Source organism: Ursus maritimus, unplaced genomic scaffold (assembly GCF_017311325.1).
Source record: "Ursus maritimus isolate PB19 unplaced genomic scaffold, ASM1731132v1 scaffold_1, whole genome shotgun sequence".
Classification (NCBI taxonomy): domain Eukaryota; kingdom Metazoa; phylum Chordata; class Mammalia; order Carnivora; family Ursidae; genus Ursus; species Ursus maritimus.
Genome location: NW_024423343.1, coordinates 8,709,614 through 8,736,666, shown reverse-complemented (window position 1 = coordinate 8,736,666; position 27,053 = coordinate 8,709,614). Strand labels below are relative to the sequence as shown.

Genomic DNA, 27,053 nt, shown 5'->3' with positions numbered 1-27,053 from the left:
GGGGAATGGTACAGAGAGACCGCCCAAGCAGCAGGTGGCGCTGCGACCACCACGAGCACCTGCCCGCAAAACCTGTCTCTGAGCAATGGCGGGTGATAATGGGGTCCTCCCTCTGGGGGTGGCTATTTTGAAGCCTGGTCGCAGGTGCCCAGGAGTGTCCGCGCCGCAGCGGGAGAGCAGAACGTCGAGGAGGGTCAGAGGAAACATGGAGCTCTCCGTGCACCCTTTTGCGAGGGCCGAGGAGGCGGTGGCGGCGCAGAAAACCGCAGGCCGCGGACAGAATTCGCGGCGAGCGGCAGGCGGGGCGGCGGGCAGCCCCGGGGCGGGCGGGGTCCTGGAAGAGAAGCGAGCCGGTGGCCTGAGGAGGCTACTGACTGAGCACCGCACCGGGGGAGCGAGGAGGCGCGGCGGAGCGGACAGGCCCGGAGCTGACAGATACACGGCGCGGCCGGGACGGCGAGCGAGCGGGCGGGCGCGTGCGGGACGCAGCCATGATCACTTCAGCTGGTGAGTGCGACCGGTGCCGGCCCCGAAAGGGAGGAGCCGCCACGCCGGCTTTTAGCTGAGTCAGGGCCGGTGACTGGGCACCTCCCGGCGGAGCGCCGGCCTGCGCGGCCCCTCGCTGCCCACGGCCCACCCCCGGCCCGGGGGCTGGCACTCTGGTCCGGCCTCTCTGAGGGCCCGGCGACGACCTTCGGCTCGGGGGAATCGCGCGGGGTGGGCCGCCTGGGCATCTCTCCCCAGTCACACCCCCGCGCCCGGACCCGAGGGGCTTTTGGGGCCCTTCTCCGAACCCCGGGGAGGGGCTTCCTCAATTCTGTCCCTCCCGAAGTTGGCCCTGTGGGGCCGTCTGATCCCAGCGCTTCTTCACAGATGGTTAGGATGGGATGGCCCCCTGTGCGGTCGGCCGGTAAGGCAGCCTGACTACTACATAAGTGCTCAGGACCTGGTCCTAGCTCCATTCTCCTTGGAGTCAGATCTGAAATTACATTTGAGGCGGGTTGTTTCTAGGGCTATTCTAAGAGTATTCAGCTCAAGCGCCCAGAGAACTTTTGTGTTCGGTGAGGACAGCGCCCAGAGACTGCATTATACTGATAATCTATCTATGGTTTGGAAGGCTAGGTGTTCAGTAAATAGTCTGCATTGAAGAAAGAATTCATGGGTGTGCGGAGCAGGTTTAATACACTTAACCATTGCATATGTAGTTTCGGGTAATGACATTTGAAAGGGGATAAGCTGTAAAGATCCAGTGGAGATTTTTTCAGCCCCCCCCATCGATTTGCATATAGCTGTCCACAGCCTTGGTGTTTTTTTGCTTTCCTGCTCACACACCCTTTTCTCATCCTGTTTTATCTACGCTTGTCCCACAAGTATTTTGTTGTGAACACACTAGTGATCAAACTAACTTGTAAGGAGCTGAAACCCGTGTATTTGTGAGGATTGCTGAAAGGACTTGATGGAGACCCTACAGACATAAAAGCCAAAATTCAAAGCTGTCCACCTGTACCTGGAATTAAACTTTTGTCCCCGAGGAATATAAATGAGATGAATTTTAGTTCAAATAGGAAGGAGGTTTACCAGTCACAGCTCTCTAAAGGTAAAATAAGTATGAAGTTTCTTGCCACTTGTAAATGTAGGCCCCATTCTGTTGCGTATCCAACCATTGCTACAGCTTATTAGCCCAGGCCACTTTATCTTTTGCCTGGGTTTCTGTAACAGCCTCAAGATTTTGTTTTTTTCCACTGTTATCTTCATACAGTCCATTCTTGTTGTAGTCAGAGTAATTTTTTTCAAACTTTAATCACATGTCATTTTTTTTGCTTAAAATCTCTAGGGATTTCATTTGTGTTTAGAATAAAATCCAAACTTTTAACCAAAGACTTAACATGATTTTAAGTTCCTGCTTTGTCTTATACTACTCTCTTCCTCACTTACTACATCCTATTCATACTGACCTTCTTTCTGTTCCTTGAATATGTCAGTTTCCCTCCTAACCTCAGGATCCTTGCACATCCTGTTCCCTCTTTCTAGACTCTTTTTCCTTAAGTTTTCCCTTAGCTTCTCAATCTTTAGTTCTAGTTCCAATGTTACTCTTTCCTGATCATTCTTTTAAAATATACTGCCTGCCTCTCTTCCCCTTAGGTGTTCCCTCCCTTCATCACAATCCTGTGATCACAGTAATCCTGTGATTACTTTGTTTACTTACCTGATTACTGTCTTTCTGGTACAATTTTGGGCAGCAAACTTGTTGTTTTCATAATTCTTAGAGCACTGTCTAGCAGATAGAAGTTCAAAGTATATTTAGAACGAAGGACTCAACTAATGAAATCAGTAAATTAATCCCTAGAGTATTTTAAGGAGAGGCTGAAAAAGCACTTAGTGGGAATATAATAGAAAGAATTTAAACCTATTGAGAGTGGCAAGACTAATGATCTTTGAGGTCCTACTCTGAGACTCTGTGGAGATTTAGTATATTTGTGGCGAGTGTGTGTATTTGTTATATTTACTGGATTACTTACCAGCCTTTGCTTTTTGTCCTTTTGTCACCTTGTTTCCTGTCCTGTGGCTCACAATGGCTTAGGATCTGTCCCAGGTGCTTAAAAGGCTAGCTTCACAGTTTTGGTGTGGATTCATCAGTTAATTAATTCATTTATTCTCTAGTCACTTGCTAGGCACTAAGAACACAGTGGTGAATAAGGTGAACACGTACTGTTAAGTTTTTCAAAAGATTTGTCCACAAAAGGGAGTGGAGAGATAGAGATAGGTGGTTACAGGAGAGAGATGTGAGATTGAGTGGGTTTTTGTGGTTTTTTTTAAAACATAATATAGGCACATAAAGGGAAATTATGCTAAAAAGCTTTAAAATAGTAATCCCCCACTCCTCTTTCCTCTTCCTCATCCCTGGAGACAGCCATTTTCAACTTTTAAGCTGTTTCTTCTGGAACATACTTTCATATTTATAAATAACATCCAAGTATTACTGTAAACTGATTGAACAAGTTTAGATAATGTCTGCTCACTTTTTATTATGGCAGAAGAGATTTTTCTAGCATCCTAAACTTTTCACATTCTTTGTATACCTCCCTCTTCCCCCATCTGAAGGAAAGTTCTATTTTATTTTTAAGATGGGAAATAATTGTGAATGGAGTTTAGAGTATTTGATTTAGTTGTGTTCCATGAAGAAAGGCTGCATCTCTAAGCCAGGACCATGTAACCATGTAACAAATTAGTCATAAGTAATACCAAACAGGAGAGTGTAAAAAAAATTCATCATCTCTTAAAAAGTAAAAGCAGTTCAGACACACCATTGATTGATGATAGGCAATGGGTGGCATTTTTAGTATGTTCATGAAGTGTTCTGCTGCTTATGATCTGTTCCACATTTAAAGCATCCTTGTCTATCAGCTATTCCGTATCACTAGCTCACCATCCCCCTGACCCCCCATTACATTTTTCAGTCTGTTTTCTCTGCCTTCTGTCAGTTTAGCCTCTTTGTTCTGGACTTGTCATACCAAACTGGAGTACCAAGAAGTTCTTTCTGTCTGCTTTTATGCTTTCAGAATAGTAGTATGCCCTAGCCAACACCATGGTGTAGTTTTGTTGGCTTAATGTATCCTTTCCTGTATGGTTCTCTAAAGATTTCTGGAGCTACTTGGCAAACCTACACTTACCTATTAAAAATGGCTACATCTCCTAAGTAAAGTTGTCTTGACACTTTTTAATCTACTCACAGTTTCTTTTTTCTTTTTTTAAGATTTTATTTATTTATTTATTTATTTATTTGACACACAGAGAGAGCTCAAGCAGGGGGAGCATCAGGCAGAGGGAGAGGGAGAAGTAGGCTCCCTGCCAAGCAAGGAGCCTAGTGCGGGATTTGATCCTGCGACCCTGAGATCATGACCTGAGCTGAAGGCAGACACTTAACCGACTAAGCCACCCAGGCACCCCTCAACTCACAGTTTCAATTCAGTGTTGCAGAATGATGTTAAGAGCTATATGGAAAACATGTATCTGAGAAACAGCTTAGTTTTCTTTGTTTTTTTGTTTTGTTTTGTTTCTTTTGGGTCTAAGTACAGTAATTTCCCATATATTTTTTCCAATAATCCCCTTGGCATATGACTATATTTCAAGATGTCTTCTTTTGGAGAGGATAGTTTCCTTCACTTTTCAGCGTGTGCTGACACCTCAAGGTCATGTGGGAAACATTGTGCTTGGGTAGTTAGAAGTCAGAACAAGTAAGATTACTCATCATGTAACATACCTTTTAGGTTACTTGTGATGTAAAGGAGGTGCCTTAATATAGGCATCTTGAAAAATTTGATTTTTTTATGCTGTTGAGTTGATGATTACACCCTTTTTTTGGTAAATAATTTTATAACTCTTGGTTTATTTTGTGTGAATAAATGTTTTCTAAAATTATCTGGGAAAGTTTCTCATTTTGATCAGTAAACTAGGTCAAAGATTCTCAAACTGTAGTATCAATATCACAAGGAAAACTTGTCGTCCCATAACTGGACCCCCTCCCCACAGTTTCTAAATCAGTAGATCTAGGACGGGACCAAGAATTTGCGTTTTTAACAAGTTCCCAGATAATGCTAATTCTATGGGTTCAAGGACTGCACTTTGAAAACTATTGAATTTGGCAAATAATGTGATTTTGTGGTGTCATGAGGGTTTGATAGCACAATTTGTAAACTTCCAAATATAAACATTTACAATTTTAAAGAATAATCATTCTTCTAGTGAAATCACTCCTCAAAAAATGCTTGTTTTTTTTCCAATTGTGATGTGTTTTTGACTAAGCAGTGTCTTCTATCTTAGCATATGCTTCATAATCATGACACACCTTTTGTCTTATAGCTGGAATTATTTCTCTTCTGGATGAGGAAGAACCACAGCTTAAGGTATGAGTTGAAGAACAATTAACTGGGATTAATGAGTGCTGTGAAACTCTGAATTTAGTCATATTTGTGTATTTTCCATCATTAAAATAGCTGTCTTACCCAGTCTATACCCATTCAAATCTAGCCCCAAAGGACAGTATTTTGGCAATAGCAGTTGGTTTTCCCTAGAGTTTTACAAAGCGAAGGTAAATAATTCTCAGTATGGCACGAGAACACTCACTGCCCACCCTTGTTTCTTCTGCATCACATATTTTTAAATTATTTGTATTTGACTAAAATTTGGAACATGCTTAAAGTGGCTCTACACACCTGAATTCATTTATATCCAGTAATTAATCTTGTATATACAGAGAAGAAAGATGTTCATTATGATAAGGAATGAACTATGGCTAGTCTGATGTTTTATGATTAAAAACAGAAAGGAAATCTGTAAACCCAAGAGAAAACATAAGTCAGTAATTTTTTGTATTTCTTATAGATTAAAAATTTTAGTAATGATTGAGAACTTGGCCATTGATTTGTCAGAAACTTGTAAAAAATTGTAATGGTAGGTCAAAATCAAATTTTATTTTTATCTTCTACAGGAATTTGCACTACACAAATTGAATGCAGTTGTCAATGACTTCTGGGCAGAAATTTCTGAGTCTGTAGATAAAATGTAAGAAATTATTTTATTTCTATAAATTGGATTAAAGTAGATCAACTAATTCTCTGTGGGTATGGGTCATGTAGCTTATTGGTTCATTTAGGAATTTGCTGCTATTAAATAGATTTGGGATTTTTAAGGAAGACCAGTTTGAGCTAGGCTTATACTTCCTAATTTCTTTCAGAGAAGTTTTGTATGAAGATGAAGGTTTTCGGAGTCGGCAGTTTGCGGCCTTAGTGGCATCTAAGGTATTTTATCATCTTGGGGCTTTTGAGGAATCTCTGAATTATGCACTTGGAGCTGGTGACCTCTTCAATGTCAATGATAACTCTGAATATGTGGAGACTATTATAGGTAATTATTTTCTATCTGGTAAAGCTTTATCTTGGCTTCTTTCTTGCTATAGTGCATATAACATTTTTTTTCTAAATTCTTGCTGTTGCCAAATTTAATTTTAATTGGAAGTTCACAATCCTATAATCTTGTGCAAGCTGAGTTTTTAGATCTGCCTTCCAGTTTTGTGATTTATTATTTTTTGACATGATGAACAGTAACATTAGTAACAGTAACAGTGAAACAATCTAAGAAATTATTCAGAAACAGCCTAATCAACACAAAGGTAGTTACCTTAGGTTATGGTTATTGTTATTCCAATGAGCATTCTGTCCTATGAAAAAATTAGATTATGAGTAACAAACTAAATGACAGCAATTTATAGAGTTGTTTCTAATACCAGAAACCACTATTGATTATCTCCATTGTGCTAGGCACTGTGCCACTCAATCCTCATGGCATGCCCCGTGAGGAAGGCGCTATCCCTGTGAGGAAGGCGCTATCCCTGTTTTACGAATGATAAAAACTCGGGTTTCGAGATGATAAGAGACACATGACTATTAAATAGGAGGGTCAGAATTTAAAACTCAGGCTTACTTCAAAATTCATATTGTTCCTACTAGCAACCATCATTTTCTCATTTGTTTCTTTATTTTTGAAATGGGGGATAGCATACTGGCAAGACTTTGGGCTTTCTATCTTGTAAATTAAACTGTAACTATGTAAGGTTTTGTTCAAAGATTTGTAGCTTTAAAAAATGTTTGAAAACTCCTGATCTAGTAGGTGAAAGAACGGACTACATACCCTTCAGACAAGTCTGTAGGAATATCAAGCTTTCAGTCATAGTTACAAAGAGCACAAGGGTGTGTTCTCTCAGTGGTGTGCAGTATCGATATTTTTTTGAATTGCTGATTTAGAAGAGGTCTGCATTATTCACCTGAACCCTTAAAAGGAGAAATTTGGTATTGCCTTTCAGAAATTGGGAAGTGCTGCACAGGGTGGTCCAAAGGGATACTTTCAAATGTCTCTGATGTTCTAACTAGAATTCTGCATTAGTGGTTTTAAAGTTTTTGCCATGGTGGTGTGAAAATGTTGCAAGTAACTTACTGCTGTTGGGGGCTCATTGAATTGGAGTTTTCATCTATGAGTCCTATGGAAAGAACAAGTGGTTTTTAAAGAATGGGCCATAACATTTGAAACATGGAACACTTTCTCTGTATCGAGTTAGGAATGGAGAGTTAAATACACTTAACCTCTCTTCTCTTATTTCAAGGATTTTTTTTTTTTTTTGAAGAATACTGATAATTTTTTCAACAATGATGTGCAAGTGCTTGCATTGCTACTATTTTACAAATCATGTTTTAAACAGGACTGTTGGTCTGTAAGGGGCTATGAGGTGGTAAATGCCTTCCCTCTCTCTAAATGCTGTTTATCATTTTAGCTTGTAGAAGGCAGTTGTTGATAAACAGACCAATTCTGGTTGCTTTTCTTTGTGTGGCAGTGTGGTTCACCCTTCTAGTTTTGTAGGGACTTTTAGAATGGATTGTTTTGGGGGCACCTAACAGGGTTCAGTCAGTTGAGTGTCCGACTCTTGGTTTTGGCTCAGGTCTTGATCTCAGGGTCGTAGGATCAAGCTTGAGCGTGGAGCCTGCTTGAGAATCTTTCTCCCTCTTCCCCTCCCCCTTCACCACCTTTGCCTGCGCTTGCGCGTGCGCTCTCTCTCTCTCAAATAAATAAATAAAATCTTTAAAAAAGAATGGATTGTTTTGAAGGCTAGTGAAATTTGTGAGGGGATACACAAAATGGAATCTGGGAAAGGCTTCCTAGGATCTTAATGAATATTATACATCCAGAAAATTCAAGACTCGTAAATTTTGTCTCTGTTCTAAAAGGACTTCAGCTGGGAATGAGACTAGATTCTGGGATATAGTTATGATATAAACCTGGTAAGTGAAAGCATGAATCTCATTTGAAGCCTGGGAGGTATATTTTTTCCCCTTCATTTACAATTTAAGGAAAATTCCCCAGTTGTTAAAATTCTGAAGTTCCTTTCTGATAGGGTAGGTTTCCTGTGTTTCCTCCCTCAACTACATTTGGTTTTAAAAGCTCATATTAGGGCCTGGTAAAGATTTTCTGCAACCAGAATTGTTTAAGGCCTACTTCGTGACTGCCACTTTATCCTTATTAACTGCATGTAAACCTGCATAGTTCTTTCTGGATGGACCCTGACTGTGATATATTCCAATTTATAAAAGGATTCTGTTTCCTCCAAAATACAGATCCATTTAGCTTGGGCCATCTGGTGGGCCAGTAATTCTTTATGCTAGTTCAAATCATTTGTTTCCCAGGGCTATAGTTTGCAACTAATTAATCTTGCCTGTGACCCTTTCTTCTCTTTAAAAGGGAGAGAGACAAGTCAATGAGTTATAGAGAGTATAACTATTTTATGTCATTCACTTGGGTAGCTGTTTATCTTCCTTATGAAGGTGGAAGAAGGCTTAGGGGAATTCCCATTATTGGTTATTCCTAATAAGTTTAAAGTGTGATTGTAAAGTAGTGTGAATTGTAAAACAACTTAAATATTTCTCAACAAGTATGCTATTGGCCCCCTTCAGTATGTTGCCCTATCCTCCCCATGCAGCCAAATCATTGTGTAATGTGAAAGCCAAATCATGCATGTATATACCACTGTGTGAACTTTAAGGCTGGCAATGGCAGTGGGGGTGAGGATTTCACCCACCTTACTTTGCGAGAGTGTTTCAACAGATTTGCTACAGTTGCTGGAAATTACAGTTGCTTGTTTTTTGTTTTTTTTAAAGATTTTATTTATTTATTTGACAGAGAGGGAGATAGCCATCGAGAGAGGGAACACAAGCAGGGGGAGTGGGAGAGGAAGAAGAAGGCTCCCAGTGGAGCAGGGAGCCTGATGCGGGGCTCGATCCCAGGACCCTGGGATCACACCCTGAGCTGAAGGCAGACACTTAACGACTAAGCCACCCAGGCGCCCCATTGGAAAGGTTTTTGGAAATCTCTGGAATTGCCTTTAGAACCTGCAGCACATTTCAGGTCATTCACCAGTATTTTACAAGGATGATTTAGACATGGCCTCTACTGTCAGTGAGCTAATAGTTTAGCTAATTTGAAGAAGTCTAATAATTTGTTGCTCTGTGATCATTGTTACAAGAGGTCTTTTTTAATATCCTTAGTAATGGCAAGTATTTGTTTTTGAAAGTGAAACAGTAGCTATTTGTAGCCAACTCTAATAAGCAATCCAGTTGAGTAATATAATTTCGGTCAAAATATAATACAAAGTAGAAATGTTTTGAATACTGTCAGCCTCATTGGAATTAGTATGTCAGCCCTCCAGTACAACTGTTATGAAGGGAATAGTATTAATTTGAATGTATAACTTCTAGAATTTAAAAATTTTGAAATTTGCTTATTATTATTCTATAGTTATTCCATAAGTTTTTATGATTAAAAAATGGAGGCATTTGTCTTTTCTAGTAGTTTAGCCCTATTTATAAGGTGATTCGTTATTTTATTTTCCTCATAGCAAAATGCATTGATCACTACACCAAACAATGTGTGGAAAATGCAGATTTGCCAGAAGGAGAAAAAAAACCAATTGACCAGAGATTGGAAGGCATTGTAAATAAAATGTTCCAGCGCTGTCTAGACGATCACAAGTATAAGCAGGCTATTGGTATTGCTCTGGAGACACGAAGACTGGATGTCTTTGAGAAGACTATACTGGAGTCGGTAGGTAGATGACGTGATTTTAGAGATTGTTATTGATGGGGAATTGGCAAGGCAAGTTATTAAAACTAAAAACCATGGGTAGTGAAGAGAAAATCTAATTTAATAATAAGGTGCTCTTTTGCCAGATTTTATTTTCATGTTTATATATGAACCTTGGCTGTATTTTGTGGTCATTAAATCCCTGCTTTTATCTTACCACATTCATTCCTTTGAAGTCTTGCATGGGGAAGTTGTTTTAATTATCCTGCCCTTTTTAAAAGCCTATACTGATAAATTATTTTAATGCATTTATTATGGCTAAAACTATAGACTAGATTCTTGGTTTGGGGGTGTTTTGCAATAATTATGACAGTTGTAGTAAGTCAGTGTAAGGAAGTGGTCAGGAAGGTACAAGACTGAGTTAAATGGACATTTGAGCTTCATGCCCATTTTGCCTGCCTCACCACCTGTCTATGAGCTGGCTCTCAGTACTGCGGCCTCGCCTCAGTTCCTAGATGTACCCTGCTCCATTCCCCTTACCAGAAATACTCTTTCCTTTCTTTACCTGCTTTATTCGTGTTCAGGATTGAGAGTTCAGCTCAGCAGTTACTTGTTTACAGATCCATCGATTCCCAGCACCCATACCCTCCTCTACCCCTACTGTAAAGATTAGGTCCAAATCTTCTGTTAATCTCTTGGAGCCTTATGTTTTTTCATAGGGTTTACCACTATAGTGATTAATGTGTTATTTGGTAGTTAACATCTGCGTTTAGCAACAGTGATAAGATTTAAATGAGTAAATAAATAAGTGACCTAATTGATAGAATTGGACCTTGTTTTACTCGGTTTCATTTTTGGGCAGTTGTAGCCTCTCCTTGTCTTCATGTGAATAGAAATAAAATACTTGTTTTCATTCACTCAAATATTTTTTGAGTGGCTATGTCAGACACTGTTCTAGACTTTGGAGCTGTAGTGGCAAACAACACCAACAAAGTTCCTTCCCAAATGGAACAATCCGCTGGAGAAATAGGCAGTTGAGCAAAGAAAAATATAAAGTGAAAGGGTGACAAATATTCAAAAAAAGAACAAAGCAGAGTAAGAAATGCATCTTAGTTTGCATCCCAGAGCACATGGATATAACTTAAGTTTTATGAAACAGTACCTACCTTCGCTACTTCTGATGTAACTGATATTTTAAAATTATATTTCTTCAAAAATGCTGGTCCCATAAAGTTGATTTCACTAATGGGTCACAACTTGTTTTTTTGAGAAATACTGCCGTAGCTCTTCAATATACTTGTTTATGTTGAAGAACTTTAATAGGTTGGTATCCCAGATATTGAATACACTTGGGAGAACTGCAAGATACACATAGTCTGGAGTCAAAATTTCCTCAGGAGGAGCACCAGCTAGATGTGACAGTGCTTAAAGCTTGAGAATAGTTTCAGTAGTTTCAATAGTTTCACTCAGAGCTGGAGAATAATTCTATCATACCATGTTCCTGGCTATCAAGTATAGGCAAGGCAGGAAGACATAAGGACTAGCAAGATTGGAAGCAGAAGGATGAAGGACTTCAGTAGTCAGTTTTCAGTTTTATGGAAAACATAGCCATTTGGTATATGGACAGTTGCGTGTATCGTTTTTTTAATAATTAACAGCACCACTCTTTTATAGTATTCTGTGTTCACATAGTGAGGATTCAGGATCATCATTAACTATTGTTTTCAACCCATTTTTCATGAAAACAGGCAAATAGGTAACTTTCTTTTAAGATTTTTATCTAAAACGTTGATTTTTAAGTTCTGTTATTTAAGTTGCAGATAAATCTTCGGCTGCTTAAAAATAATTAAAGAATGTAGATTAAAATAATTTGATTTCTAAATAAATGCAATGGTTCAGTAACTAGATAATGATGCATCTTGAAATTATCTCTTTCAGAATGATGTCCCAGGAATGCTAGCTTATAGCCTCAAGCTCTGCATGTCTTTAATGCAGAATAAACAGTTTCGGAATAAGGTACTAAGGGTTCTAGTTAAAATCTACATGAACTTGGAGAAACCTGATTTCATCAATGTTTGTCAGGTACTGACATTACATTATGTTACTCTCATGGTTTCATACATGTATCTCAGTTGATCTTCACCGCGGCCTGTGACGATTAAGATGTACACTTACGTTCTTTTTTACTGTTAAGAAACAATCTTACAAAACTAAAAAACTGTTTTTTGTTAATAATGCATCCTATGTATTCTTTTTACATTTTGAAAGTATTCCAAACATTTAAAGAAATTTTAGAAACTAGGTTAAAAAAAAAAATAAAAGGTAGAAGAGATAAAAACAGTATTATGTTGTGTCATTCTAAAAAGAGTTTCCGGTGTAAAAATGATCTTTGGTTTTATTACCCAACCACAACCAAAACATGTGGGTATATTTTATCTCTTTTCATGTATGAATTTGCTTGCACATTTTTAAAAATTAAGGTGTTCCAAAAAATGCAAAGTGTATCTTTCCCTTTCTCTAGGCCTTTTTTCAAAGATAATGCATAGGTGTTTTTCTTTCATTTATTAGCACATGTCTTTTTAATGGTTACATTGTATTTTGTTGACTGAAAGTGCGTAAGTTTGCTTTTTAACAATTATACTGTACAAATTTTTGTATTCTGCTTAGAGCATAGCATTGTATCACAGGTTTTGTTACTTTTTCACTATGATATGTTCTCATGTATTTTCTTCTGTACATTTTTAAAATTTAGAGTAATGCATCCTTTTTTAAATGATTTTTGAAGCAAGTTTGAAACATAGAAAAGGCTGGAAGAAAAATCATTTATATCACCAAAAGTCAACATTTTAGTGTATTTTTTTTTTCACTTTTCTCTATATACCTTTTTGGAGTTTTGTTTGCTTCTAAATATTCTAAATAGTTTTTAATAGGTTTTTTTTTTTTGATAGTTGTGTTTTAAAACTTATATGAAAAACAGTAGTCCTCTGCTCACCTGTGTATTTCAATTTTATTCCTCAGAGGCAATTTTATTTCTTTTTAGCTGTTTCATTTCTTGTCCCTTCAAAACTTTTTAAAACTTCTACATTTTAAAATATATTTTTTTGAACAGGTAATAGTACATTCTTGTGATTCCAAAATTTTAAAAGAACCAAAGGGTATATAGTGAAAAGTCTTTCCACTCCTTAACTCCTCTAAGTTCCTTTCTCCAGAGGCAAACTATATCAATTATATACGTCCTTCCAATTTTTAACATTTTCCCATGTTCTAAGTCTTCACAAACTCTTGTTCGAACTCTTTCTTGACTGTGCGATAGTCATTTAGTGATTGTACTTTGCCTTGCTTAACCATTTCCCTGTTATTGGTCATTTATTTTGTTTCCATTATTTCCTATTCTTAATTTGTAATAACTTTGATTAATGTGTTCATTTTGAAATTAGCTACTAGCTACTTTAAGGAAACAAAATTTAAATTGAATTCTTAAAAAATAAAAATCCTAAATTTATTGGATAGTCGTGTTAAAACATATGACCGATCATAAGAGTGATAAGAGAAATATTTTAAAATGGTCATTTTAGTGCCTTTTATTCTGGCCCAGCATGATACAATGTGTGTTAAATGAATGAATGACTCCTACAATTTATGGTTAAGCAGAAAATTCAAATTAAGGAATACTTAAGAATAAAACAGAGATAAGATTTGAAGAAGCGAAGATTCATTCACCTACCAGTTATTGAGTACTGCTCATTGCCAGGCACAGTGTTAGGAGCTGTGAGTATAATCTGTATGGGTTTTCTTGTGGAAGGCAGATGTCATTTTAAGGAAAACTTTGTCTAGTGCCAGGATCAGAATTGGAGTGCTAGAATTGGAATTAAAATTTAAAATTAATTTTTTTAAAAAAAGAAAGGGAGTGCTAGAACAGTTTGTCTACCCCAGTTTGTCTGTGCTTATATTTTAAGGTTTCCTATATTATTAACTGTTTGTCACTAAGTATTTTGTAGACACAGTTTTCAATTACTATTTAATTAATTGTTCTTTATCTGCATTTCAGTGCTTAATTTTCCTAGATGATCCTCAGGCTGTGAGTGATATCTTAGAAAAACTGGTAAAGGAAGACAACCTTCTGATGGCTTATCAGATTTGTTTTGATTTGTATGAAAGTGCTAGCCAGCAGTTTTTGTCATCTGTAATCCAGAATCTTCGAACTGTTGGTACCCCTATTGCTTCTGTGCCTGGATCCACCAATACGGGTACAGTTCCAGGATCAGAGAAAGACAGGTATAAGTATCTTTTTCTGCATCAGAGCTCACTGAACAATGTTTATTTCATTTTGCAAACGTGGAATATTCATAGACCACATAGTCTAAGAATTAATTCCAGAATTAGCTTTCTTAGATTGTAATGTCTTACTAAGGCTGTTTCTCTGTTTTGCAGTCTGCTGGGAACATTAAAGAAATCAAAGGAAAGGGACCTTTCTAGAAAGAAATGGAAGTGATTGATAGGGAGGGCCAATTGCATATGTGCTATCTAACCAAGTAAATTAAAAATTTCAGATGGGTGGGGCGCCTTGGTGGCTTAGTTGGTTAAGCATCCGATTCTTGATCTCAGCTCAGGTCTTGATCTCCGTTTCATGAGTTCAAGCCCCATGTTGGGCTCCACACCCAGCGTGGAGCCTACTTAAATAAAAAGCTCAGATGGGATAGGTGGGCTAGATTTCAGGTATTTGGAAAGTAAGAAACATTTCCAGCTTTTTGTGCTTTTATTAAAACTACATATACATTTATCTTAGGCTAATACAGTATTAGATTTTATTTTCCTGTTTTTTCTTACATATTTAGACCACTTAACAAAATGGGTTAAGTGTGCGACTCTTCACTTCCTCTCAGGTCATGATGTCAGAGTCATGAGATTAAGTCCCATGCTGGGTTCCACACTGGGCGTGGAGCCCTCTCCCTCTCTCTCTCTCTCTCTCTCTCTCTCTCTCTCTCTCTCTCAAAAAAAAAGAAGTGTCTTTGTTATACCGCCTTTTTCCTTTTAAAGTTATTTACCCAGCAGTGAGAGTTATTTTTCTGAAACCTAAATGTCACTACCCTCTCAACTTCCAATGCTTTACAAACACATTTTATATAAAATTCTAAATCTCGAATATGGCCTGCAAGGTTATACATGATGTGTCTTCTCCATACCCCTCAACTCAACTCTTGCTGCTTTCTTCCTTACTTACTGCTTTCAGATTTCACTGGCCTTTTTTTTTTTTTTTTTAAAGATTTTATTTATTTATTCGACAGAGATAGAGACAGTCAGCGAGAGAGGGAACACAAGCAGGGGGAGTGGGAGAGGAAGAAGCAGGCTCCTAGTGGAGGAGCCTGACGTGGGGCTCGATCCCATAACGCCGGGATCACGCCCTGAGCCGAAGGCAGACGCTTAACCGCCGTGCCACCCAGACGCCCCTGGATTTCACTGGCCTTCTAACTTGTCCTCAAAAACACCAGAAATAGCCCTGCCTCAGTGAGGTTTTCTTGAATTTTAGTTTTTATTTATTTATTTATTTATTTATTTATTTATTTATTTAAAGATTTTATTTATTTGACAGAGACAGCCAGCGAGAGAGGGAACACAAGCAGGGGGAGTGGGAGAGGAAGAAGCAGGCTCCTAGTGGAGGAGCCTGACGTGGGGCTCGATCCCAGAACGCCGGGATCACACCCTGAGCCGAAGGCAGCCGCTTAACGACGGTGCCACCCAGGTGCCCCTGAATTTTAGTTTTTAGTATTTGTTTTCTTCCCTTTATTTTTCTTTTTGGGGGCCTATTGTTATATGTAAGTTAGATTTTCTTTGCCCCTCTTCTGTATTTCTCACTTTCTTTTGATCTTTTTCAGCTCTTCAGTTCTTTCTGTTAATTCAATAGTATTTTATATACTATAAAATGCACATATCCTGATGATACAGTTCAATGAGTTCTGACAGTATAAACAACCATATAACCATCACCTCTATTATCATCCCAGAAACTCCCTCTATACCCTTCGAGGTCAAGCCCCTGCCCCTGAGGCAACCCCTGGTTTGATTTCTATCAACATAGATTAGTTTTGCCAGTTCTTGAACTTCATAAAAATGGATCATATAGTGTGTATTCTTTTGTTTCTGCTTTTTTTGCTAAACATGTTTGTGATGTGTATCTGTTTTTTTGGGTGAATCAGTAACTGCTTTTCATTATTAAGCAGCATTTCATTGTATGAATATACCACAGTTTGTTTATTCATTCATATATTGATGAACATTTGGGTTGTTTCAGAACAGGACTATTAGGAACATTCCTGTACAAGTCTTTTTCTGGACAGATGTTTTCATTTTTCTTGGGTAGATACATAGGATTAGAATAGCTGGGTCACAGGGTATATGTTTAACTTGGTAAGAATCTGCCAGACTATTTTCCAGCGTGGTTGCCCATTTTACTCTCCCAGCAGCAATGTGTTAGCATTCTATTTGTTTGTATGCCAACATTAGATGTTATCAGTTTCTTTAATATTACTCATTCTAGTGGTATAAAGTCATGTTTTGTTATAATTTTTTTAAAGATTTTATTTATTTGAGAGAGAGAGCACAAGCCAGGGGGAGGCAGAGGGAGAAGCAGACTCCCTGCTGAGCAGGGAGCCCAGTGTGGGGCTCGATCCCAGAATCCTGACATCATGACCTGAGCTGAAGGCAGATGCTTAACTGACTGAGCCACCCAGGCGCCCCATGTTTTGTTATAATTTTAATACAATTACTTTGTCAGGTATATTGTTGTGAATATTTTCTCCCAGTCTTTGGCTTATCTTTTCATTTTATTGCTGGTATTTTTGATGAACAAAAGTTTTTATTTTTGATAATCCATTTTTCCATTTTGTATCCCAATCTAAGAAATTCTTTGCCTACCTCATGGTTGTAAAGATACTTTGCTACACTTTTTTCTAGAAGCTATGTAGTTTTAGGTTTTATGTTTAGGTATGTGCAAGAACTCAGCTTAACGCTTTGTATGTGGTACAAAGTATGAGTAGAATTTGTTTAAATACAGGGATGTCTAGTAATTCCATTACCATTTGTTTAAAAGACTGTCTTTCCCTATTGAATTGCCTTGGAGCCTTTCACATGTGATATGTTGATAGATTTCTCTGTTCTTTTCTATTTATCTATTCATCTTTCCTTATACCAGTACCACAATATCTTTATTACTAAAGCTTATAGTCTTGAAATTAGGTCAGTGGAAGACCTGTAGTTTTGACCTCCCCCCTTTCCCGCTCACCGCCAAGATTGTTTTGGGTCTCTTGCATTCTGTAAGTCTGGGAGGATTCTGATTGGGATTGTGTTGAATCTCTTCAATTTGAAACAAATTGAAACCCTTAACAATATTGGTTTTATAATCTATAAGCATAGTATTGTTCTTCATTTATTTAGATTTTCTTTAATTTTTCTCAGCATTTTATAGATTTTATTTCAGAGATTTTATACATTTTTTTCTTAAATTCATTCCTAAGTATACTTTTTGATGCTATTGTAAGTGGTATGTTAAATTTCAATTTCTAATTGTTGCTAATAGGTAGAAATACAGTCGATTTTTTATATTAATGTTGACTCCCGCAGCCTTGCTTAGATCACTTATTAGGTATAGTAAATTTTTTTATAGATCTTTCTATAGAATTTCTACATAGGAATCATGTCATCTGAATAGAAACAATTTTACTTCTTCCTTTATAACTTTCATGCCTTTTTCCCCCCTTGTTTTTCTGCATTGGGTAGGATTTCCAGTGTTTTGGGTAGACCTTAGAGTGAACATCCTTCATTCCTGATCTTAGGGGAATAGCATTTGGTTTATTTCTTGTTAATTTAAAAATTTTCTTTCTTGCCTTCTCCTTTATTCATGTTGTGTTTATTCGCCCCTCTGAGTTAATCTTCCGAAATTATTATTTTTCTTCATTTTTAATTTTTCTCTTGTTTGATCATTTCATTTCTGAGTTTCCTAATTCTGATATACTTTATTCTTTATGTCTTGTGTAATTTTCTTAATTTTTTCTTTTCTTTTTTTTTTAAGAGAGAATGTGAGCAGAGCGATGGGGGCGGGGGGGGACAGAGGGAGAGGGAAAGAGAAAATCCTAAACAGGCTCCACACTCAGCCCTGAGCCCAACATGGGGCTCGATCTTACAACCCTGAGATCATGACCAGAGCAGAAATCGAGTCAGACGCTTAACTGACTAAGCCACTCAGGCACCCCATAATTTTTCTTTTCTAATATTGTATGGAATTTTACTTCGATCCTTTTCTGTAGCTTATGTTTACTGAAATTAGCTTTCCTAAATTTTTGCAAGGAAGCTTATTTAGGATAGTTTTTCTAATTTCACTGCTCTCTGGAACTTCCTCTTCTGTTGTGTTATGGAGTTTTAACAAAACGGTGACTTACAATCTGAGATCTCCTAACTCTGTTTAGTTTCTCACTTTTATTTGGGCTTTCATTTTCCTTTGTTTCTGCCATATTAATTTGGATTCTGTGCCCAGTATTTTCTCCTCAGTAAAGTGCTTTGACCTAGAAGGGAGTGTTGGTTTTAAGAGCTGTTGGGACCCCAACTGCTTCACTTCAAACTGGTGTAGCTGGTGATGGTGTATCTCTAGCTGACTGTGTTTTGGGAGTTTGGAGGATGCTTTCTCACCTGGTTTTGTTGTATGCTAACCTGGTTAGTTGCTTTGTGTGTTTTTATGAATTTATTTGGAAGAAATTAAATCAGTGGGCTGCCTCCATCTTAATAGAATCTTGTGTGAAATACTTAAGTAATTAAATATTTTTTCCTTGCAGAATATTTAATTTGAACATGATTCAGACCTTCATTTTGATAACAAAAATGTATCACCCATACATACTATTCAAAAAAGATTTATCAGATTAGTAACTGTTGGTTCTCTTCATTTTAGTGAGTCAATGGAAACAGAAGAAAAGACAGGTAGTGTACTTGTAGGAAAGACACCAGAAGTGGTAAGTGTGCTTTTTGAAGTTGTGGTTATCATTTAACATATATTCCCACGGTATACTGTAAGTTATTTTAAAGTGATATATTTGCCTTTATGGAAGTTTAATATCAGAGTTATTTTATAAAAATAAGTCTTCTGTAAAAAAGTAAAATTTTAAGGACTGACCCTAGAAAGCATTTAATTTAGAAGAAATCAAATCCTTAGATGCTTACAAAAGATTGAATTCTGTCTAGAATAACTGAATTACTTGTCATAGGGTGAGAAAAAAGTATGGCCTCTAACAAATAAACGGCACCTTATCATGGGGGGGCACTTTTAGTTGACTTTGTTGTTTTTAATATTCATGGTGTATGGAAGAATGAGGTAAGTATTAGAACAGTAGTCTGTTGGATGTAAATGTTCCCTCCAGCAAGACTTTTAATTTTTGATACTCAGGTATATAAACTTCAACTGTTCTTTACTTGGATGGCTTGTTAGTTCATGAGATCATATATATGTGTTGATTAAATGTGCTTTTGATTTTCTAGTTTGGAGTAGGGAGTTTCTCACCTTAACTATGAGTTGGTTCTGTATAAAAGAGTTTTCCTTGCATATCATCAGTAATCAGTTATTTTACGTTTTGGGGTTTTTTTTAATATTAAAATGTTTTACATTGGAAGCTTATTCAGAATGAATTGCATTCTTCCATCAAACTGGTATCGTACCTCGATGGTAGCTTTTAATGAAATAAATCATTCTTTCTCTCAAATAAATGATCCATGAGTTTTCTAGATCCTACAATTAAAATACAAGTTTCGTTGTGTGTGTGGACTGTGAATTTCACTGATCTAGGGCTATTAAAATACAGTTGGCTTAGTGGATTTCAGTAATATATGACTTTTCACTCTCATTTGTTTATTTATTTTAGCAGAGTCCAGAGCCCAAGGACCAGACTTTGAAAATGATTAAAATTTTAAGTGGTGAAATGGCTATTGAGTTACATCTACAGTTTTTAATACGAAATAATAACACAGATCTCATGATTCTAAAAAACACAAAGGTAGGTAATTCATCTGATAATGGAAGCTTTCTTCTTGTATTTCTTTCTTTGTTGAATATTAATACAAATACTTATTTCTTATTGAATACTTCGTTGCATTTTATTTTGATCAAGAAAATAACTTTTAAAAAAAATAACAAAGGGAGAAACCCTTGAACTTGTTGAGAAGAAAGGGAATTAATATTGATTGAGCTTCTGTTTTTGTGTTCATCTTCATTGGGAAGTTTAGTGGTGTTTTGTTTTATTTTCGTTTTTTTAGTTACGTTTTTATTTTAAAACATATATGTAGCACTTGGACAAATGGCACGATCAGAACGTTAATATAGTTTGTTTATGTGTCTTTTTTCCCACTGAACTTTGAACTCCTTGAGTGCAGAGGTTCTTACCTTGATCTTTTATAACCTTTGTTGAGATATTGATCCTAACAATTACTAGTATTAATTTTAATCTTTGACCAGGTAATATATTTACCTGGTGCAAAAAATCTTTTAATATGAAAAGATTTATAGTATGAAAAATTTTCTTCATTTTCCTGCCTTGACTACCCAGTACCGTTTGACAAAGTCATTTATTCTTTTGTAGCTATATATTATTTCATTACTACATCGTTATTTGACTGAAACACGTAATCGTACTTCTCAAACTTCTAATAATTACAGATGGCAAATAGACACAGAATCACACAATGTGTATTTATAACAGTTATTTGAAGCTAATCTTTATAATATATTTTCATTATAAATAGAATCACTTTGGTGACTGCCAGAGGTGCAGAGTGAGAAGAGGTGGGGCACAGCTCTTCATGTTACCCTAATACCTTGGAGACTGTAGACAAGATGCTGAAGAGAAATGGCAAATTGAACTATTCAAAAATAGAAAATCTACTACCTAAATTTCTACCTAAAATCTGATCTCAAGACCACAGCTAAGACTCTGACTTGATTGTTTTTATAAACTACCTAGTCTTTATAAAGAAGTATCCAAGGTTCACAGTTTAAATATCAGTTCAGTTTATTAAAATTTTCTTCACAAAACAGGGCCTCTGATTGTATGTCTGCATGCAACCTTGCATATGTATAAATACTTTATTATAAAAATCTGTTTGTTTTTGTAGGATGCAGTACGGAATTCTGTATGTCATACAGCAACCGTTATAGCAAACTCTTTTATGCACTGTGGGACTACTAGTGACCAGTTTCTTAGGTAAATATTCTTGAAGGTTTCCACTTTGGTTTAAAATCATCTTTAGTAGGGACTCTGTTGACATTGTTACATGGATGTTGGAGAGCTTCCGTTACCTGCTTGTCCTGAATTTTAAATTCTATTTTTGTTATTTTATACATTTTTTTCCCAAAGATGTATTTACTTACTATTTTAGAGGGAGAGAGGGCATACACGTGCTCAAGTTGGGGGAGGGGCAGAGAGAGGGGCAGAGAGGGAATCCTGAGCCGACTCCCTGCTGAGCACAGAGACCGGCGCAGGGCTCAATCCCACAACCCTGAGATCATGACCTGAACTGAAATCAAGAGTCAGACACTCAACTGACTGAGCCACCCAGGCACCCCTATACATTTTTTATTGCACATGCATGCTTCTTTTAAGGTAAAATTCCCTTCATTAGTTGGCTTGAATATAGGCTTTGGCATGAAATATATTAATATAACTCTGCTTTTGTTCATAATGAAATTACATATCATGCATTTTTTAAAGTCTTCAAATACTAAGAACTTAGGAGATAAAAATAGAATCAGCAGTAACTTGAGCTCCATAAACTAAAATGATTTGTAATAATTGAAGGTAAAATCTTAATGCTTTGACTTTAGTGTTATAAAAAGCCTTATGGAATTCATTTCAATAGTATTGCTGAATTTTCTTTTCTTACAGAGATAACTTGGAATGGTTGGCCAGGGCCACTAACTGGGCAAAATTTACAGCTACAGCCAGTCTGGGTGTAATTCATAAGGTAATATGCACTGATCAGTATGTACCGAAGCAATTTTTCTGGAGTTAAAAAAATAAAAGTTTACTGTAATTTATTCACAAGTACATTTTGTTAGATCAGTCCTCTTATAGGAAAAAATAAAGTAAATAAGAAAATCCCTATGTGTTTGTTTTTAATAAAATGGTGGAAATCCTTTTCCTATGAAGACTAAGACGTTTCTCAAAGGATGAATTGAAATAAGTTATTTGCATGGTCGAAGATGAATTTGGAGAAATGTTATAAAACAAGGGAAAAAATTGAAGCATTTGTTTCTAACAAGGATGTGATTGGATCTCTTAAAATTCTCCTCTCATTTGAGTTACAAAGTTGTCTAGGAGAGAGACGCATTTCCTCCTCTTTTAGAAAGTGAATTTTCTGGAGAGAAGACACTAGTCATAGAAAATATATATGTTTTCTCTCACTTTCTCTTAAACCTTTGTTGTGGTTCAAATTTACAGGGTCATGAGAAGGAAGCATTACAGTTAATGGCAACATATCTTCCCAAGGACACCTCTCCAGGATCAGCCTATCAGGAAGGTGGAGGTCTCTATGCATTAGGTCTCATTCATGCCAATCATGGTGGTGATATAATTGACTATCTGCTTAACCAGCTTAAGAATGCCAGCAATGATGTAAGTATTGGAATGAAAAACTAATTTCTGTTACTTAAGAGTCCAGGAAAACATTGTATTTGCCAAATTATTTTAGTGAATACAGATTTTGTAGGATTTCAAAATTCCAAAAATAGAACTATTCTTAAAGAATTATTTTTTAAGGTAATTTTCTTTCCTTCTCTATAAACTAAAATTGTGCTTCTCAGTCCTTTAAACCTTGGATGTGACAAGCAAAATGAAGTACCATATATTTGTAAAATATGTATTGTATTTGCACACTTAAGAGTCTTGGAATGTTATAACTATATGTGACTTTAGTGATCATTTAGTCTGATTTTATTATTTTATAGGAAACTAAGTCCCAAAGAAATGCATAACTCTCAGGAATCAGAATTCTTGCTTATTTGCTATTTTATAATTTTTTAAATCTAATTCTTTTGGAAACTTATTAATTTATCTAATCTAATAGATAATAATCTAATTCTTTTAGAAACTTTTAAAAACTTATTAAGCAGCTTGTTCTTACTTTACGGAACCTTGAAATAGGATTTTAGACTTTAGCTTTTATGTTAGAGTAGACTTTTTTAGAAGGCTATTAGGAGAGTAGCTAAGTAAGCCAGACAACTTTGTCCTTCTATTTCAGTGAAAAGATTGAGGCCAGTAGGATCATCTCTCTTCGCTAATAAGCTCCTCATCCACAAATATTATGTACATTTATTTATATCTTTGCCTCGTGTCCTCTGGTCTCAGGTAAAAATTTTCTTACCAGACAAAGCTCTTTGGTTGCCAGCAATAGAAACTTCTGCTGACTGACTTAAAACAAGGAGTTTACTGGAAGTAGCTTATGTAATTAAAGGAAAAGCGGATAAACCAATTCTCAAAAAGCGAAAGTTAAGAGCCAGGGCAGTTCTAGGGATCTAGATAGCAGGAACTAATGGAATCATCTCTCTAGGGCTCTACTGTCAGTTTGAATGAACTTGAAATGTTTTTGGGTCATTTCACTGTAGAAAGATTAAAATTTCAGAGAAAGAGCATCTGAGTGGTCTGTTTTGGGTCACAGTCCCACACTTTGAGTTAGGGGAAGGTAGGTGCTTATTAAATGGCAATCGCACCAAGACTAACCAATGGGAGAAGAATATTTTCCAGGCAAGATTGGGGTGCTATCACCTGTAAAAGGAGACTGTGCACTCAAAAATGACACATGACCACTAAAGTGTCCCTCTTGAAATTAAGACCAATTTTTGCCCTTGACCCCATTTTTGTCCCACTTCTTCCCACTTCCTTACAGCCGTGTTCTGTTAGATACCCTTTTCTCCTCTCTTCAGGCTCCTTCCCCTCAGCCCATAAGCATATTCAGGTCTCACCTATCCTAAAAAAAGTCTTTCTTTGACCCTTGCTTCTCCCTCTTAGTTACCATATATCTCCCCTTCTCGTGTAAACTTATTGAAAGAGAGCTGTACCCTCTCCCTCCACTTTCTTATCTTTCATTCACTTCTTAACTTACTGTTATTTTGCATCAGCAAGCACCATTCTTTTGAAACTGAAATTGCTGAGATTACCACTGGCTGTCTGCTTCTCAAATACTTTGATCATTCTCAGCAGGTCAACTGTTCTGTGTGTTTAATATCACAATATATTTTTAAATTAGAATAGAAGCTTGGACTTGTAAGTACAGTGTTCCAAATCAGAACCCATGCTTTTTCCCTAGATTGTTCGACATGGTGGCAGTCTGGGCCTTGGTTTGGCTGCCATGGGGACTGCGCGCCAGGATGTGTATGATCTGCTAAAAACAAACCTTTATCAGGATGATGCTGTGACAGGTAAGTGATTCTTTCCAGAGAAAACAAACTTTAGGATTAACTAGTAACTTTCTATTTATATTTTGTAGCCCCTCAGAAATCTAATAGATTACTTGTAGAGGGAGTGGATTTTGCCCTGTTCGTCAAATTCGTAAACATAGGTTTTGTGATATATAGGTTTTAAAAATGATATATCCTGTGTATCTGTCTATATAACTGACTTTTGCAAGTAGAAATTAGAGTGATCTACTTGAATCTCAGAGCTATCTATACTGCTTGGTGATAATGTAGAATGATGTTATGTCGCCTTTGAAATCATTGTAGGATGCAATGATGCATTCTGTCAAGATTTAAAAGGAAAATAGCTGTAAATATATGGTTGTACTTTTTATCAGATGGTTTGAAAAAATGCTACCAGAAGCTAATTGTTGTTTTGATAGTTGATGATAAATGCCACTTCCAATAGGATATGTTTTATTGATTTTACATACATGATTTTTATTTTTTAATGTTTTACTTTTTACTCACTAGGTGAAGCAGCTGGCCTGGCCCTAGGTTTGGTTATGTTGGGCTCTAAAAATGCCCAGGCTATTGAGGACATGGTAGGCTATGCACAGGAAACTCAACATGAGAAGATTCTGCGTGGTCTTGCAGTTGGCATAGCATTAGTGATGTATGGGAGGATGGAGGAGGCTGATGCTCTCATTGAATCTCTGTGCCGTGATAAGGTGAGATGATACATTTTTTATCCTTTTCTCCCTGCACTTCATCACACCCTGTTTATCACCAGCATTTAGAGAAACACTTCATTAGAAATTATCTCTATTCCCCTCAGAACACCTAGCTACACTTGTTGATGAAACTACTTGCAAGATATATAAGGCCTAATGGAGGGGTGCCTGGGTGGCTTAGTCGTCAAGCGTCTGCCTTCGGCTCAGGGTGCGATCCCGGCGTTCTGTAATTGAGCCCCACATCAGGCTCCTCCGCTAGGATCCTGCTTCTGAATCCTCTCCCACTCCCCCTGCTTGTGTTCCCTCTCTCGCTGGCTGTCTCTCTCTCTGTCAAATAAATAAATAAATACAATCTTTAAAAAAAAAAAAAAAAGCCTAATGGAATGTAGAAAAGGAGAGCACTGATTAGAACAGGTGAGGGGCACCTGGGTGGCACAGCGGTTAAGCATCTGCCTTCGGCTCAGGGCGTGATCCCGGCGTTATGGGATCAAGCCCCACATCAGGCTCCTCTGCTATGAGCCTGCTTCTTCCTCTCCCACTCCCCCTGCTTGTGTTCCCTCTCTCGCTGGCTGTCTCTATCTCTGTCGAATAAATAAAATCTTAAAAAAAAAAAAAAAAAAAAAGAACAGGTGAATAGGACTAATTTGAGAATTTTAATTTAATCAGGACTTCAGTAGTTTTTGGATAAGCAGATCCAGAAAAGTTCTTTAGAAATTTACAGTTGATTGCTTTTAGAAATAACATTTTTGGAATCACTTTATAATCATTTAATAAGATATAAAGTCTACCTCATTGTTTTTTCATCAAAAACCAGTGCCATCTCTATGCTTATTTATCTGGGTGAATTTTTTTCATTGCTTTTGTTTTGTTTTATTTTATTTTGACAGTGGTATTGTGTGTGGTGGGTAGTCAGTGGTAGCTAATGCTGTCCTCTGTAGTCTGATAAAAAGAACCACTGTTAGTAGTTAAGTGATAAAACTGCTAATTGTTTTGCTCAGCTCTCAGACACCGTATCTGTTCCACTCAGTGCTCAAGAGTTAAGTAAGCAGGGGCGCCTGGGTGGCACAGCGGTTAAGCGTCTGCCTTCAGCTCAGGGCGTGATCCCAGCGTTATGGGATCGAGCTCCGCATCAGGCTCCTCCACTATGAGCCTGCTTCTTCCTCTCCCACTCCCCCTGCTTGTGTTCCCTCTCTCATTGGCTGTCTCTATCTCTGTCGAATAAATAAAATCTTAAAAAAAAAAAAGTAAGCAAGTTACAATGTTGAATTAGAAGCGAGCTTCTTTGTTATTTGTTTAATAAATGAAAGCTGAGTATCAGAGGGTAGTGAGTTGGTATTGGACTTGAGTTGATATAGTCAGTGTAAGGCAGTGCAGGCACGTTGCATAGAGCGTTGAGAATTAAAAGGAGTTAATTCCTCCTGTATTAGAGTCTGTATTTCCACATTCATTTAGAAAGTTACCAACTGCAAAATCGTTCTCCTTAAGCTTCTTGTTTCTTACCTGAAACCAACTCCCTGGTGGATGCAGCTGTGCCAGTTAGATTGTAGAAGTCACTGTTTGAAATGATAACTTGTCAATTGATGTAGATTATTCTTCTTAGGACCCAATTCTTCGACGATCTGGAATGTACACTGTAGCCATGGCCTATTGTGGCTCGGGTAACAACAAAGCTATTCGACGCCTGCTACATGTTGCTGTAAGTACTCTTTCTTGGGTAGAGGTGGAAAGGAAGGTTTGCAGATTGACACTAAATGTCTGGGTTGCTGCAGCACCCACACTGCATGACCACCACGAGTGATCTCAGGTTCAGAGTCTCACTCACTGGACACAGTCAGCTATAACCTAAGCACCAGGTATAGAACAGGATAACAATATGTCAGTACAAATAGAAGTCCTTAAAATAATTCAGGGGCAACTTCTGAAAACCTACTCCAAGGGGCACCGTCATTTATAAGGGACAAGACCACGTGAGTATGTGCAACAACCCTAGGATAGGGAAATCTATTGAACAATAAAAACCACTTCTTTTTACAGCCTGTGAATTTAGCTTCCAGGTACCTCTAGGGAACATGCTCTATTACAAGAGATACCTTGCACAGGAAAGCCAGCGCCCATGTTTTCCAACAGGCTTTTCCCATTCCTAGTCCTCCCAATCCAGATAAAGTTTATAAACAATAATGTTGCCTGATAACATAGTGGACATTGCACATATGTCTTAACTTAGTAGGTTTCTACCATCTTGGTTCCAGGAGAAGGTAAACCTCAGGTCA

General features: G+C 37.3%; 1 protein-coding gene across 3 annotated transcripts in view; it reads left to right on the top strand.

Annotated features, from left to right (window-relative positions):
• PSMD1 (proteasome 26S subunit, non-ATPase 1) overlaps positions 1-27,053 on the top strand; it is a 92,199-nt gene that overhangs the window by 835 nt on the left and 64,311 nt on the right. Inside the window, exons 1-15 of one of the 3 annotated variants that reach the window (XM_040639161.1) lie at positions 350-507; positions 4,861-4,904; positions 5,489-5,562; positions 5,735-5,904; positions 9,440-9,645; positions 11,563-11,706; positions 13,673-13,899; positions 18,563-18,623; positions 19,530-19,658; positions 20,773-20,861; positions 21,543-21,621; positions 22,098-22,271; positions 23,962-24,073; positions 24,584-24,780; positions 26,384-26,479. In XM_040639161.1, coding sequence (XP_040495095.1) covers positions 492-507; positions 4,861-4,904; positions 5,489-5,562; positions 5,735-5,904; positions 9,440-9,645; positions 11,563-11,706; positions 13,673-13,899; positions 18,563-18,623; positions 19,530-19,658; positions 20,773-20,861; positions 21,543-21,621; positions 22,098-22,271; positions 23,962-24,073; positions 24,584-24,780; positions 26,384-26,479 — 1,818 coding nt within the window. In that variant the 5' untranslated portion in view covers positions 350-491. Of the gene's footprint in view, positions 1-349; positions 508-4,860; positions 4,905-5,488; positions 5,563-5,734; positions 5,905-9,439; positions 9,646-11,562; positions 11,707-13,672; positions 13,900-18,562; positions 18,624-19,526; positions 19,659-20,772; positions 20,862-21,542; positions 21,622-22,097; positions 22,272-23,961; positions 24,074-24,583; positions 24,781-26,383; positions 26,480-27,053 lie in introns of those variants that run through there. The other 2 variants (XM_040639149.1, XM_040639157.1) reach the window with 2 other exon arrangements.